Source organism: Patagioenas fasciata, chromosome 5, assembly GCF_037038585.1.
Source record: "Patagioenas fasciata isolate bPatFas1 chromosome 5, bPatFas1.hap1, whole genome shotgun sequence".
Classification (NCBI taxonomy): Eukaryota; Metazoa; Chordata; class Aves; order Columbiformes; family Columbidae; genus Patagioenas; species Patagioenas fasciata.
This window is the reverse complement of record NC_092524.1, coordinates 65,805,793-65,822,656: the sequence shown is the minus strand read 5'-3', so window position 1 is coordinate 65,822,656 and position 16,864 is coordinate 65,805,793. Positions and strand designations below refer to the sequence as shown.

The window sequence follows — 16,864 nt, the reverse complement described above, 5'->3', positions numbered from 1 at the left end:
TATGTGCTCTCTAACTTCAGCTGGGGTTCACATTGTGCTGTAACACAGCTCCTTCGTAAAATTACGGGTCGGGAACAGCACGGTTTTTGGGCAAGCCTCCGCTCTGGTTTGTAGCTGTAACAGATGTTGCAATTACACAAATGCTTCAGCTGAAACGTAGCATTCCTCGGTGGATTACTTCATTCAGGTCCGTGAAACGCGGGTAGGCAGAAAATACTTATTTTCACACCGTGTAGGTGTGCGACTTGTCTATCAGATGCTTACCTATCAAAACATACGTTTAAGAGATTATCTGCGAGGGTGTAACGCTGCGAGGTGACGAAAACAAGCGCTGTGAGCGGTGGGGCTGGGACAGGAGCGTGGCAGGTCCAGGCTGTTCTCGTCTAATGAGCAAAACCTGGGCAGCCTGGTAAAACCGTGCTTTGTACAGCACAAGGTTCCCTGCAAACTGAATTTAAAAGCAGATATTACTGAATAATGTGGTTTTTCTCTTTAAAAGTAATTCTTAAGCCGAGGGCGCTCTTGGGAGCTAGCGGTGGGATGGGGTCAGGAGCCCCATGCTGAGTATCTGGTCCTGGATAAACTCTGTAAAAAGGGGTGGTTTTGCCCAGAACGCAAGGGCTACTACAATTGTATTTTTTCTAGGTATAAACCATATGCTTTTCTTTGCGGATATAGAGGAAAACAGCTTTGGTCACCGTTCAGTGATTCTCAAAATCCTGAAGTCCTTAATGCTGGAAAGACCAGGCAGCACAAAACGACAGCTGACCTGCAAGCATGAAATGCAAAGCTGGGTTTTGCAGCTGATCCCTCAGCTGTTACCTTAAAAGCCGTGTGGTTTTGCAAGGCCCAAAACCTCACACTTTCTCCTTATTGGTTTAGAAACTGAGGGAAAAGCGCATTACTTAAGCTCCTACGTAAAACTGGTTATCACCAGCAGTGAGTTCCCAACCTGGCATTGCTATCAACATGTCGCAGCGCTCACGCTGACCGCACCACCGCCGCCTCCTCGCGTTGGGGTTGTCCTCCACTCCCTGTTCAAGCAGCATATAACAGCAATGATCCCGGCAATGCATGGAGCATCTCACCCAAGCACCCCATGTCATGAACCACAGACTGATCAACCACCATGAAGCATTTTGGAGGCGACACAGAATTAATCTCTGTGACGGGAGATGCTATCTCCTAACAGATAACGTCCAAAGAGCAGCTCTGAAGAAATGCATTAGTTACCCCAAGTACAGCAAAATAAAATGCTGTGATAAATGTTTCAAGCTGCCAGAGACCTTTTATTTTTTGTTCCCCAGGCTCCTGAGTTTCCACTACTTCATAAAGCAGCAGGGAGGGATGGAGCAGCCTTCCACGTCGCGTGAGAGGAAGGCAAAAAGCCCAGTACTTTGGAGATCCTGTGTGAATATCTCCCTCCAGCAGATTCTGGTGAAAGCCCTCAGTGACACTGGCCATGTCAGTGGGCAAGGGTTTGCAGCCATCCGAAGCCCGAGGGGCTGGGGACACTGCACAGCCATCTGTCTCCCAACATCCCCTCCCAGCATCACCTCCTGAGGTCTCCAAAACCTTTTTGGCTGCTAGAGTCCAGGCAGAGGGACCTGGGTAAGGTCATGGAACCATAGAATAGTTTGGGTGGGAAGGGACCTTCCAAGCTCATCCAGTCCAACCCCTGCCATGAGCAGGGACATCTTCACCAGCTCAGGTTGCTCAGAGCCCCGTCCAGCCTGGCCTGGGATGTCTCCAGGGATGGTTCAGCCACCACCTCTCTGGCCAACCTGGGCCAGTGTTTCATCACTCTCATTGTAAAAAAATTCTTCCTCATGTTTAGCCTGACATGAGGCTCTGGTTTCATAGGCTAAACATGGGCTGCTGCACATCACAGGGAGGATGCAGGGCCAGATGGAGGTTGCTCTAATTTCTTCTGCATCACTAATGACATGTCAGAAGTGAAAAGTCTGAGAAGCCCTATTAGGACCAGTAACTGGAATTTCCTCAAAGCCCAGGTATTTGGGAAGACATGTCTTGAGGAGCACCTGGGGCAGTATCTCCTCCAAGCCCATCCCTCTGTTGGCAGAGACACAGACTGGGAGCAATATGTGGGACCAGGGAGAGGCATCACCTCATGCTCCAGGGCTGTGCAAAGTCACCCTGGCCCTGGCAGCTCCTTCCAGCACCCAGGTGGTCAGAGGAGCTGCTGGAGCATCACTGCCGGGATGGAGATGCCGCTGCAACTCATCCAATGCAAACTTTCAACCAACTCGTCCAATGCAAACTTTCAATCTCCCTGTGCCTCCATCCCCCTGCCCGGTGCACATCCCACAGGGCCGATGCACACCACCACACACAGAGCATTTCATTACAAACCTCAGAGTGACAAGGACTGTTTACCAGATATAAAGGACATCAGTCATTTACCCATCTGGTAGAAAGTCTTGTTGCTGGCAGAAAATAGAGAGGATTGTTACAGCAAGATCTACCATATGGCACCATTATGCTGAGCTTTGCAAGTGCTTTCTCTGAGCGTGCAAGTAAGATTTCAGCCTTTGAAGAAACGCTGTATTGTTAGCCTGGATATGCAGGAGCCTCTTGAAAGAAGCCGTGGCAGATGGCTCCGCTTTGTTCTCTTGGTTTGCAGGCAGCTCGTGCAGCTCCAGATATTCCCCCTCGCCGGGGCTGAGCAGCCCCATGGCACAGCGATCCTTCTGATGTGTCCTACGAGAGGACCGATGGCTCCCGAAATCCTCTAAATCCAATGGATGTTGCCTGGCGGGTACCACATCGCTGCATGATGGAAGCAAACACTGTCGGCCCGAGCCAGTGGGACGCATCAATATCAATGCAAGGAGAGCTGCACGAATTTGAAAAGCCTTGTCCCAGCCAAGGGAGCTGTGAACTAGTAAATCTTCCTGAAACACCCCGCTTTTGTCTGCACCTCCCTGCCAGCACCTGCTCCTCCCTGGGTGGCTGAGCCAGAGCCCCGGCAGGACAGCGGACAAAGAAAAGCCTTTCAGACGGGGCCGGTGCCTGCTTGAGCGACATCTCAACAATACCCTGACGAAAACCCATTCAGTCCAGTCCGGGGAAAAGGAAGGGAAAGGGAAAAGGTCCCTCCGGGAGGAAGCAGTGATCAGTCATTGACAACAGCAACAACATCTGCATCTGGACTGAGCCAGGGAAAAGCCCTGCCTGCTGTGTGCCGCTGGCTGGGACAGGGCACATCGTCCCTGCAGCCAGGATGGACATAGGGCATTTCTTACAGGCTGATTGTTCCTGTTTGCACCCTGGTAAAAATAAAACACCCCCTTTTCCTCTGATGTTCCTCCTGAGAAACACTTGCACAGCCATAGAATAAAAGCCCAACTTTTATTCTATTTAACTATACTAATTAAAATCCAAAGTGTTCATGTAACACAGAGCAGGTCATGAAACACATACTAGGAGGGCAGATCAAGCCTTTAGCTGACCTTGGAGTCAGCTCCTCCACGTCCCTCTGCAGCTCTCGCCCTGGTCCTCTGCTGTTGGCATAGGACAATCACTGATTTCTCACACTAGAGATATTTCCCGACTCAGATGAACAGGCACACTTAAAAACACCCAAAGCTGAGAGAATATTCTGTGGGATGGCTTCAAAAAGAAAGAGGTTTTGCCCTTTGATGTGCTCAGCAGGCTGAGATCTGTAGAGCAGGGACCCTGTGGGGCTGTTGGTCTCTGAGATAGACCCTGGTCCACCCTGGTGACCAAACCCACTGCTGCACCGTCCCCAAAGATACAGCCCATTTCAGGCCTGAAATCTTCCACCCTTGCCACTCCAAGTCCCTAATGGAAACAAACAGGGCAGAAAAGTCACTAATAAGCTGCAAGAGCAGAGTTGGCCAAGGACCAACCTGGGCTGGCAAAGCCTCCAGGTCCCCTCCAACCCCTTTGACTTCCCTCAACTCAACCGATTGAGACAACCAAGGACTTTGGAGGGAGCTTGGTCCCACAGAGTGGGCACAAGCCATCCCACCTTGGAAGGTCGAGCGTGATGGGCTGGGTGGCATCGGGCTCCCGCAGGCGTAAAAATCAGCCCAGCGCCTCTGAGTGCTTTCTCTGTCTCTCTTCCAAATGTTACACAGTGGGTTTATACAGAAACAGTGGGACACTTTCCAAACCATTTAACTAATGCTGAAATTTAATACCCGACACCAACAGGTTACTGAGAGCAAGAAGAAGCTGTTGTAGTGGAGAGGGAGGGTGGATTTGCAGCTTCACTCCCCCTGAATGGGAATCTGCCCTCTTGCACCCACAGGGCAGAGCTCAGCTTCCCTCCCCCCGAGTGCTGGCTTGGGTTGAGATCTGCCTGATGGGTTTTTTGGGGAGCCAGGGGGTTGCAGCTGCTTGCACAGGAGCGTGGTGGGAACTCACTGTCCCCCCCCGACAAATGACTTCAGCCCTCAGGAGCCAGCACGGCTCCTGCTGCCGGCGTTCCCTGGAGCAGCAGCTGCCTCCCAGCCTTGTTCTCACCCTTGGCCGGGGGAAAAATCCCCAAATCTTGGCAGCATGGAGCAAGGGATGGAGAGCAGAAGGGCCACCGCAGGGCATGCCCTGGCCCCAGCTGGGATCCTGCCCCACTGCACAGAGAGCAGACCCCTGCAGCATGGAATATGCACGAATTTGGGAGAGATGCTTTGAAAATCACAGGCTAAGGAAAACACCATGGGCATATGCGATGCTGAGCCGCAGCACAAGCCCTTACACCGCCTCCGGCTGGGGCATGGAGAAAGTTTTCCATGGGAAGGAATTTCCCCAGGAAAATCTGATTTGGCCAAGTTATCAGTAGAGAAAAATGTGGAGCAGAGAGTGCACGCTCCACCTGAACAAACCAAATCTGACTGGCAGCGTTTTGCTTCTTTGCAAGAACAGGCTCTGCTGCAAGGAGGTCTCATCCCGCCATGCTGTGTTGAGTGTCCCAGTCTGCCATCACATCCCACCCATGGAGAAGGACATCTTGGCAAAATGGTCTGTCATAATACAACCCAGAGGTCCCCTCTACCAAGGGGTCTGGCTGACCAAAATCATGCTGCCTGGCACCTAACAGGACGTGCTATATCATGAGGTGTGAGTGACCAGCATCACGACTCCCAGTTCCCTCTACACATCAAAACACCATAGAGAAAACCCCTTTCACTGGTGAATCAACTCAGAGTGGAGCACTCTGGGCCTATCCAACAAGCCACTCCAAAATGTTTCTGCTTGGAAGAAATCAAGCTTTTTTTCAGCTTTTTTTTTTTTTTTAAATTTTATTCATATTTGTCAGAGTTTTCATACTGAGGGACCGAGAAAAGGTATCCTGACTCTCCAAATCACAATTAGCCCACACCCAAGAATTCCTACAACGCAGAGTGCCCAGCAGGTACAGTCACTTTGCACCTATGGAGACAACCTGCTTTACCGGCTCGGACGCCCCCGCATCACCCTGGAGGTGCACGAAGCCAGACCAGCCCCAAAGCCCTGCTCTAAGAAATCAAGGCTTTCTAACGAGAAAGAGAAACCACCCCAGAGTGGGAGAACATTAGGGATGAGCAAAGCCCAAGGTTCAGCACAGAACTGCTCCCAATAGCAGCCCCTGATGCTTCCTTCACACCAGGGTTTGCCCAGAAACTCAAAACTAAGCCTGGGGAGATTATAAATATGGGAAAAAAACAGGGAGAAAAAATAAATAGAAATAAAAAAGCATCCTACTCACCACCAGCTCGGTGAACATGACGTCCAGCTCCTCCACCGGCGGCATGGGCAGCGCGGGCTCCATGGTCTGCAGGGCGAAGCTGCTGTCATTGCGCAGCCGGTACGTGATCTCGGGGTGGTCGCTGCTGCGAAAGCAGCAGAAGATGAAGGAGATCCCCCGACTGCTCCTCTTCCTTGGGGCCATGGCCAAAACCCTCGGCGTCCCTCCCTCCTGGGCGCTAGATCCTGAAGGGGAAGAGAAGAGCGGAGGCTGGAGCGGCCGCCCCACAGCTCCCGTCCCATCGACAGGAGGAGGAACCAAAGCCACCCACGCGCTCGGCACGGAGGGGAAGAGCGGAGACGGTTTACGTGCCAAATATTTCTGCTCAGTTTTGATGTTTACGGTCCTGGCAACCTTGACAAATTAAGAAGATACATTTGCTTGCCTTGTGCTGAAGCCAGCAGCGGCAGGGAGATGTGCCACCGGCCCCGTGGAGAGGAGTCCTGGACCCCCACCACTGCTGCAAATCCCAGCAAATTCCCAGTGACCGCCCCGTGCTGTGGCAGCCAGGCCAGCCCCTGTCTCAGTCCAGTCGGGCGTACGGCAAAGTTAGGCGGCTGCTGCCAGGAATAGCTGGATGTGCTTGGGGCAACCAGGTACGTGGTCCCCAGCATGTGTGACTCAGTGCTTGAAGACCTGATGTGGCTCAGGATGCCACAGACAGCAGCAGAGCTGAGAAAATATCCTATATTCTTCCCTCCAACTCTTAAACATGTCCCTAAACATCCACCAGTAACCGCCGGTTGGGTGGCTCTTTTTCGTGGAAAGTTTTGCTTGGTTTTAATTAGATAAACCCTACTTGAAATTCCAGTAAATATTTACAAGACGCGATTTGAGCTGATAAAAATCACACGGTGCCGGTAGCTCAGACTTTCCTACGCAGTGCTTATGTGGGGCATTGCTCGTGCCAGAGGCCACTTGGGCTTTGCTGATTTCTGAAACTCAGGTTTGAAGCAGAGTTCAGGGCAGACACGTCATGCCCAACTGATAATGGCAAGGACCAGGCAAACACTGCCCCAAAATTGTGACTGTCGAGACAATGATACAAGAGGAGACCCACCTATGAGGAATGAGGATGGCAGAGAAACACCCTAACGAGAAAAGTCAACCAGCAAAGTAGAGACTTTTAAAAAAGCCTAAACATTTGTCTTATAAAGCCACACACCCACAGATTTTATCTCTGCAAAACAAGACGCCGAGATGTTAAGAGACAGGACAAACAGCCAAGGTTAATACAGAAGGCTGAAATATGGATGACTCAGTTTTATTAACAAATCTATGAAGAGACTTGGGAAAAATGGTCAGTATTTGGAGGGAAGTGTCTGATCTCCCTGGAGCCAGCTGTTCCCCTCTGATTACAGATTTAGACACCCAAATAAACAGCCACAGAGAGCCAGCACTGGAGGCAGGTTGGGGGCAGAGCTGAGGTCGGACCCTGTACCACCGCTTGCGAGGCAAACGCTGCACTCCCAAAACAGGGACTGTGCAGAAAACTCAGCCTCTATCCACATTACTCTATCAGAGAATCTGACCCTTGAAATGATCTTTGATGGAAAGTTTTTAGCACATCTGCTGAAGCACAAACAATGTGAAACATCTATTGGGTCTTCACGCAGGACAATCCCAGGCTGTGCAACTGCCCTGTGCCCAGTCCTGAGGGTCAACCCTTCCTAAACATCCCCAAATCTCATTTCACATTTAGCATCTTGGACTTAGGAAAAACGTAGCCACCAAAGGAATTTCAGCTGTTATCAAATCTCTCTCATCGCAGCTCCTCGGTATCCAGCACCGCAGTAAATCCATTAGCAGCCTGCTGGCATCCCTCGGTGTTAGGAGGGGCTTGGGACCTGCTGGGGAGTCTCTTTCCTCAAGGAGGGAAGGAAACTAAAAAGCAAAGGCACACAGGCCTCTGTTCCCTCCAACGCAGTGGAAAATGTTGCTGGTTTGGGTTTTAAAAAGCCACGAGGAGCAGGCGAAGAGGGAGATGCTGGTGGCTTGCCCGGCACTTTGTGCCTCAGCAGGAGCTCAGTCCTGACCCACACATCCTCAACTTTGCGAAGTTTGGTCACTTGGTCATTCCCAAGGGGCCTCACCCTGCTCCTGATGCTGGTCCAGAGCAAACGGACCCGTTCTCCTCTTCCACAAGGTGTTCTCGATCTCCTTTTCAACGCTGTGCCAACCTCATCCATGAAACTCACCGCTATGTGCAAGCTCTGACTTGGGTTTACCAAAATGTACAGGAAACTTTCATCAGAACACCACCTGCTCTTCAGAGATACACGCTCCTGATGATGTTGTACGATGAGTTTGAATGACAGACCAAAAGGCAAGATTTTCTTTTGGGTTTTAAAGCAGACAGTCACGTAGCAACCAAGACAAGGTATTTTTGAGCTGCTTCCAGCTTTGGAGCTACTGAGGTTTCTCATTTTCACCTGTAAACAATTAAAAAAACCAAACCACCCTATAGTGCAGGCTGAGTGGGCTGTAGGTTATTAGCAACAAAGGCTAAAAAAGGGTTAGAGAGAGAACATGTTAGCTACCAAGCAAATAGCATTAAACCTTCAGAAGGCTGATGAATATTCATTGAAATGATGAATCAAAATCAAAACACGGCGGCTCCCTGGCAGGTCGTCGGGATCTGCAGACAGCACAGATTGCACCGTCAGAACAAAGTCCAGCTCCGCAGCCTTCTCCTTCCCTGCAAATCCTACAGAAAACAGCTATTCACGGAGAAAAACTGACAGCCCCTGGCAACCTGGCGGCTTGTGTTAAGGAGAGCAGAAGGGACCGGTCCCACGCAGCATCACGTGTTAAGTGTCCTGCTCCCACCTCTCATTTATACCTTTGAGCGCTAATTAGATCAATAAATTTAAGCCAGATTGTGATCTAATGGTGCCTTCTGGCCTTCACTATTGAGCAGGCCAGAATAAATTAAGTTTAATTGCCTCTGTACAGAGCCAGGGAAGATGATAGGATGGGAAGGGTCGTTCAGGAAATTTCTAGCCAAAGCCCAGATCCCAAGGAAGGACCAACAGGGCTGAATCATTTCCAAACAACTTCTCTTTCACTGAAACAAGGGTGGAAATGTGTGTGCAACGGGCTCAGCCTGGAAGCCTAGGGAGAGGAGAACAAGGAAGAGAAGGAAGAGGAGGAGGAGAAGGAACTTAGCCCACACATGGCACCAAGACCAGCCAGGGACCCCATGCAGCACAGAGGCCATGGGCTGCAGCTCAGCAATGCACAGAGACAAGTTTTGTTGTTTTTCTCAGCCCTAAAAAAAAAAAAAATAGGAAAAAACCAAAAAGCCTACATTGCCCTAAGCAGTGCTTAAATGAAATCACTCATTAGGAGAAAATTGGACCCTGGTGTCGCTTCCGCCCTTGCTTTAAGGAAACGAGAGCAGCAATTACTGCTTGCGTATTCAACAGCCTCCTCAACAAGCTAAATTAGCCCTCGTGGAGCAACATGCTGTCAAAGCCTGTCTGTGACCGATGCCCCAACAAGCTGGTTTAAAGCCAATACTGGTATTGCAGTGTTGCGGTCTGCAGCCTAAAAATACCCAGCAAGGGTACAAACGCATGCAAAAGGAGTGTGCACGCTCTCCTTCGCACCTGCCTCCAACCCACCCAGAAGCTAGGAGATAAATCCTCAAATATTAATATTAGCATGTTGTTTTTTTGGCTCCTCTCCCAAAACGAGGATGCAAGATCCTGAGCGAGCTCTTTCTCAATGGGGAGCTTTATTTCAGCACATTGCATAAGGGGAGAGAATTTTTGTGCAAGTGCATAGATGCTCACTGACCATCTCTGCCAAGCCCTGACTGATTTCAGCATCTTGGGCCACATCAAGCTTTCCATCCTCTCACCCCACAGAGTTTCAGTGCAGCCTGGGATGCTCCCGACTGATGGAAATTTCTGACTTCCATCAGTGCAAAGTGACCTTCTTGGTTGGCGGTGCCCAGGAGGTGCTTTGCCTCAGCGGGCAGTTTTGGAAGACACCGTCACCCCGAGTGAGTGCTAGAGCCGGGTGTCCTGGACCACTTTTTACAGCATATAGATGGCAGAAATTTGGCATCCCACACATTGCAGCCTACGCTTGTCCCATCCCACTGCTGAGCAATGGTGCCCCCTCCCTCGGTGCTTCTCCCCATCACGTAACACCCAACGCATGGTGCGGTGCTGGGGTGCACATCAAACGCACTAATTACAGCTTGTTTCAAAAAGACGGACCCCATTCCAAAGCAGTATGTTTCACGATGGCAACGTGTTACAATTACAAAAACATTTGCAGAGATAGTGACTTCAAATTGAGTGCATCTTTCTGAAATATCCTGTATTTTGCATAATTTTTTAAAAACAAACAATTCTAGATGATTTTCCTCCCATGATAAGTCACATCCAGATCTCCACAGCAATAAAAGCCAGATGCTCCTGCAGCATTTTTCAGACCAGCTCTACATTTGAGGCATCCTCTGAGAAACAGGAAAGCTTTCCCTGGACATATTGTGATTTTTCACCTTACGGACCCAAGACAGCTGGCAGCCTCTTTGGCCTCGCCTGCTAACCTGACCTCTGCTCAAGTTTGGCCCCGATTGCAAGCCCTCAAATACACATGTGCAGTGCTCTGATTCTCCAAACAGGCAGCAGCATTCAGGCTCATCCCTCTCGAGACCAAGAAGTGCTGCTCTGTTTCGCGGTTGCACCAAAGCTAATGCAAAGAAACTCTTTTTAATGAGGAGGATCTAAGCATTATTTAACTAAAACAAACAAAACCCAGACAAACGAACAAACAGAACCCCACAACTTTGAAACTGAGCCCTTGTGTGGATGAAAAGCTCAGAAATAGGGTTGCCTTCCTCTAAGAAGGAGCCACCTTTCCCTCCAATGCAGAAGCCCAGAGGACCTGAGCCCATCACCAGCAGCTCCAGCCCAGACCCCACGCTGAGCACAGTGCCGGTATCCTTGGCATCGCCATTCCTGTTAAAAGCAACCAGGATGATTTTTTTGGCCATAAGCTTCCATTCCCACTTCCAAAACCCCCTTTCTCCATCGTAAAGCTGTTTCCACACACAGTCTATACAGGAGGGGAATGTTTGTGTTTGGTGGAAATCCACATGTATGGGCAAGAGGGGGAAAAAAAAGGCAAAACACTTGCCTAAAGGCTTTAAACTGTTTGATGATTGCCTTTCCTCCGTACATCCACCTGTGAAACAGCAGCCATGAAAGGGGATGGGGACAGGACCCTTCCCGTGATGCCGCAGGAAAACCAGCTGCCAGGAGGAGCCTGACTCATCGCTAAATCACAAGAGCTGTAATTCTCAGCATAAGCAAATCTCAAAGACTTGGGTTTCATGGATTTATAAATACATCTGCCAAATCCTGAATTACCAGATCCTCCTCCCCCTTCCCAGAAGTCCTGTTATACTCGGTGAACTCAATAAAGAGGGTTTTGCATCTCCAAATCTTGCACCGGCTGTCCGGTGCCCAAAGGATGCTGGCAGGAGCTGGTTGTGGTCGCAAGCTCTCAGCTCACTCCTGGAAAGCCCCATCTGCCAGCACTGTCAAAAACCCAGCGTTTGCCTCGAATGTGTCACCTCCTCTTTGTATTATTTGCTTTTATTGTGGAATTCGTCACAACCTGAAGTGTACATCTGGGCCTGCTGTCTCACAAGAATGAAGTTTATGTTGCTCAAGAGCAGACAAGCTTTAGGGACTCGATGGTGAAATTCGGCAAGAAAAATCAAATCACTTTTTTCACGGAGCCAGTAAACACTCATACATTCATTGATGGGGAAAAGAACCCAGCTGCACAAATTTGTAAAACACCAGAAAAAGCCTTCCTTTTTCCACCTAAACAAATTTACACCTACTGCAAGCAATAAAAGTGCTGGGAGAGATTTTTTCCTATCTAGAAGCGTTGATGATGCTGCCCAGGAAAAAGAGCAACCACCCCATCACACTGCAAGCATATCACGGCTCGGTTTGCAAGGTGCCTCTCCGTTGCAGGAGCGAGCTCCCTGCCAAGGGAAGCACACGCGCTGTTGACTCTGCAATCCAGTTTTTGGGGGGAAGAACGTGGCGCACAGCAGGGTGAAACGAGGTCTGTCTTAACGCTTTCCAACTGAAATCAATCCTTAGGGCAGCGCTGCTCAGTTTGGCAAGCCAGCAAAAATCCAGAGCGGGGATCGCTGCCAGCGTGTTGCAGAACTATGTCTGTCCCAGGGCACGGAGATAAGCTTGGGTCCAAGGAGAAGATGCTGAGGGCTTGCAGCATCCATTCTTCATGGTGGGAATCTACATCAGGGATACCCACAGAGCCCTTTACCTTGTGGCTGCAGAAACCAGCACAGCTCGGTGCACTGATGAATCGAACCAGGAAGATGCTGCTGGAGCAAAACTTCATTTAGTTTTTGAGGACCAAGAACCAAACCTTGCTGGAAGCTTCCCAGTCAGCTAGATGGTGAGTGGCACATTAACACTGAAGGACGTCACATTTTCTCCATCAGCAGGGTTAATTTAATGGGTGATGAGCTGAGCACTGGTGCCAGACCTTCTAAACCGCTACAGACCAGTTGTTACAGGAGCTCCAGCAGATCAGCTCAGGCAAATGCCATTTATTTCAGGAACAAGGACAACAAGCGTGGAACCACAGGCAAGACCCAGTTTGGGAACCTATATAAATATATAGATATTTCTTAATGCTCACTAGGGTGCTAAACGACCCAATTCTGCAAACACACACATGCTTTTTTTCCAGCAGCCGGGCAGATTTGTGTTCCTTTAGCAAAGCAAAAAGCAGGGTGGCTTGGTGGCACAACAAATACCTTTCAACTTGCGTGTTCCTCCTTTAAACACCTTGAATGATTTGCATCCTGAAAACTCTTGTTGGAGGCAGGTTAAGCCTTCCTAGAAATCCACAGGTGGTGGGGGGCTCTCAAGGAAGGATGCTGCAGAATCCCCCTGCCCCCAGACCAGCTTTAAAAGGCAGGACAGAAAAATCCAGCAGAAAGGAAAGGTGACACAAGGGGCCATCCCTCCTAGTGTTCCCCTCACCCAGCTCTTGTTTTGGGGCAGCAGCTGCCGACGCTGCATTGTGGTGGGGCTCAAAGGGGCAGAGACAGCCCTTTCAGAGACAAGGTCACACACGAGGAGGGATTAGCACCAGCCTGGGGCTCTCCTGAAAGCCCACAGCCTCGAGAAGAACCTGGTCTCTCAGGGCAGATGTCTGGGCTGGCAATGTCAGGCCTTGGCTGGGCAGCCCTTGAAGTCAAAAACAGCCAAGGCAGGGATGCAAGACTCCCTGGGCAGCTCAGGGGCTGCTCTGCACCACCAAGCACCCCGGGGTGAGCATCCTCCTCCATCCCAGCTCCATCCCCATCACAAGCCAATATCCAGCCCCACTCCTTTTCCATCACTGGTTTTGGCCCCAGCTGTGGGAAAACACGTGAAGCACACAACATCTCCAGGATGCAGATAATACCAAGCTGTGAAGCCCACCCCAGGGTATCACAAGTTACATATAATTAGCCAGGAAGAGCAGCTTCGGTGATCAGAAACCTCCTGCCCCCTCAGCCTGGCTGGTGGCAGGAGACCTCCCCTCTCAAGTATTTCCCTCTCCATCCAAGAGGACGTGGATTTAAGTCACTTCATTTCCGAGATCACTCCCGGCGTTGACTACTCCCTTTGATGATGCAAAGCTTTTGTCAATAAAAACCCAACAGCCTGGCAAGCGGGGAGAGAGACGCTGTATTTCCCACTGGAGGAGGATATTTGTTTGCCAATTAGCCTTTTCCTGGAGAACAATAGTTCAATAAAAAACCTTCCTTGATTTTAATTCCCCCTTTTTTTCCTCCCCCTCCCAGCTTCATGCCCTGCTCCTCCAATGAATATTTGGCCTTGTGACTTTGATTTATCATATGCAAAGCCTCACCGTTGAACTTTCCATTTCACTGCTCCCCGTTCCAGCAGTAATCCCTGGGGTGCGAGGGGCTCTCCAAGTGTAAAACCAAGGGGGAAGACAAGCAGGTTTTTCCTCTCTTAAAGCCTCTTAATTAATTTGGCTTTGCGAATTGGAGTTTCCAAGTTGCTCAACAGCAGATGCTTCTATTCCATCAGCACCGCAACGCACAGCAAAGCAACAAGGAGCTACTGGCTGAGTCTCCACAGCCTAGTTTTGGGTTGTGTTTGGAGATTTTTAGGATTACCCAAGCTTAAGGTGAGGCTACTGGAACCACGGGTGTTCACGCAGCTTGTAATGTGTAGCAAGTTGGTTTTTTTCTCTTTCAAAATGGAAACTGGTTGGAGGCTGCTGTAAATAGGAGTCCTTGCTACCAGGGCCCCTGATGGGTAGATATCATTAAACTTCAAGATATCATTAAACTTGTTGTCCAGAAAGTGCCCAGAGCAAGCAAACCACACTTGTCAGATCTCTCAGCTGACCTACCCATCTGCAATGCTGATTTCCATCTAAAGATTTTTAAATCCTGATGTTAATCCAGAGTGATTTTTCCCCCTGAAGTACGAACAGAGGGTTGAGAATTCCTTGATAAATATGTCTGATGGCAGAAATAGCCTGCCGCTTTCCTTCCAGTATGACACTAATATCTCCCCATGCTACAGCAGATGAACGCTGAAAAACAATATACGTGAGCTTGCGCCGGGCACAACGCCATCCCAACAGCTCCAGCGCGACGCCTGCTCCCGCCCGGCCTGGGAAAAAGCAGCAATTCTTAATTACATTACACTAAAAGACTGTTTGCATTTAAACACGATAAAGAAAAGCAGGCGAGAACAGCAGGCAAGACTAATTGGATGGTTTGATTATATTTTTTTTGTATGTAGATGTAAAACAATGTAGCTTATGGCAAAAGCCCCACATTGACCAGGACTGAGCTCTACCACCCCATGCCGCAGGACAGCAGGACTCAGGTTTCCCAGAACTGCACAAACCCACCGCCTGCAATTTGGAGGACCTGGATTAATGGAGGCACAGCATTTTAATTGCCAAACTATCCTGCCTCCCACCAAAGTCGGGATTATTCTCAGGGATGGACTGATGGATGGTCCCACTTCCCCAGCAGGAACATCCAACCAGTGGAGATCCCAAGGGGATGCATTTAAAAATCAATAGAGGCTACTTTAATGCTTAATCCAGGAAAGTATCAGCATCAGTAGCATCAATACAAACCAAATTTAAACACTCCGAGTACACACACGGGATTTCTATTTTGTCTTCTGTGCACTGATTTAACCAAATCTGGTTTTCCCCAGACACACTCAAGTCCAAACAGGGCATCTGTAGCATTGCTAATGCTTCAGGCATCCTGTCTGCCTCCATCTCTATGTGCTGCTTAAAAAATGAGCCTCTCCGCTCCACTGGAGCAAATGCTCCAGTGAGAAAACACCCATCGAAGGTGCGATACTGTAGTGAAACCAGCCACCTCCCCGCCAGGGCTATGCATAGAAGTGGATTTATCTTTTTTGCTGGTTTTCACACTGCACCCGCCACAAATTGCAGCACAAGCTTCCCATCCCCGTAGATACTTATACAATGATCTCCCTTTTCATTAAAAAAAAATATAAAAACCCACAACCTCGCAATTGCAAAGAGCTGCCTGAAAAAGCGACCCAAGGGGATCCTGAGAGGCTCAGACACCCCAAGAGAAGATAACTGTGCTTGAAGTTTTTAATTTACTCATTTGCTGCAGGATGGCAGTCTGGGTGTTGATATATTTGGGACTAGCCACACTACAGAAACACCCACAAGCACAGACGTACCTTCCCAGGGCCACTGCCGGCATGACATGGGCTCAGAAAGCCACGGTGTCACCTGTTTCTCCTGGGGGACAGCACTGTATTCTGGTCTCTTCCATCTACCTGCTCCCTCCCACACACCCACTGTGTTCTCTGCATGGTTCAACACCATCACTTTGCTCACTTTCTTGAGTCTTCAAACCAGTCCTTGATGGTCCTGGTCCTTTCCAAGCTCACAGTTCCTTGCAGATGACTTCTTGCTCCAGGTTGGAGTCCTGCACTCTGGCCAGTGAAGGGAAAGTACTTCTCCCCATCGACATCAGTCCAGTTTACTCACAATCCAGAGCAATGAAGAACTTCAAAGATTCCCAAGCCCTGGCGGTGGCAGGGTCTTGCAGAGGTCTTTACATCTGCCATGTGGGCAAGGCTTCATGGTAATCAACACCTTTGTGACAGCTTTGAAGCTGAAACAGCTCTAGCAGCAGAGGTAGCGACTCAGTTTGCTGATAGGAGCCACTCAGGGCTGCAGTTTTCCACTAACCAGCTCGACAGATCTTTCAACATGGCCCAGACAACACCACTGATGACGAAGTGGTGCTCAGCAGGTCTAACTGAGCTTGAAACCCAGTGAGATGAGCCTTATTCCTTAATCTTCAATTTGTGCTCCTTCTGCTCACATTGTGAGTGTCACAAGCCAGTCGAGCAAAGGCTTCAAGTGGGATGAGCTCCTAAAGTGATCAAGCAGAGCCCCAACAACAAAAAAGCAAACCCAAGCCAGCAGGCATGGTGCTTTCTGGCCCAGGGGTTACAACAACATCAGAGCTTCTCTGCTCCGACACCCAAAGTTTTATCATTGCCATACGCTTCACCACAAGACAGAGGTCACCACGAGAAGGGGTGGATAAGGTTGTTTTCTGCTCAGCTCTTAGCATGAGCACATCTGTCTCAACCCCCACCTCCAACAGAACAAGAACACCCAGAAGCTTCAACATCCAGAAGCTCCAGCACCCAGGACCTCCATCTCAAACCTGTCCGCACAACACAGAGCCTGAAGGTTTGCTGCCCAGCCCCACTGCACTAAATCTTTAAAAGCATTTTCCTCCATCTCTAACCTTGGTAGCCCGTTGCTCCAGATTAACCCTGCAGTTTGGATGCCCTAAAAACACAATAACTCAGAGAGCAACCCTGAGGTCACCTACAATCTTGTGACTGTCCAGAGGGGAAGGAAATTAAATGGCTTTTGGATAAAAATCTTCGCAGCACTTTCCAGCACCAGACCTGTAACATTGCAGTGAAAGCTTGAAGAAGCTTCACACTGGATTTAGGTACCTGAAAACTT

General features: G+C 49.5%; 1 protein-coding gene across 6 annotated transcripts in view; it reads right to left on the bottom strand.

Moving 5' to 3' along the window:
• DAAM1 (dishevelled associated activator of morphogenesis 1) overlaps positions 1-16,864 on the bottom strand; it is a 96,257-nt gene that overhangs the window by 52,791 nt on the left and 26,602 nt on the right. For all 6 annotated transcript variants that reach the window (XM_065838458.2, XM_065838460.2, XM_071809764.1 and 3 more), the window contains one exon: positions 5,735-5,958. In XM_065838458.2, coding sequence (XP_065694530.1) covers positions 5,735-5,917 — 183 coding nt within the window. In that variant the 5' untranslated portion in view covers positions 5,918-5,958. The remainder of the gene's footprint in view (positions 1-5,734; positions 5,959-16,864) is intronic.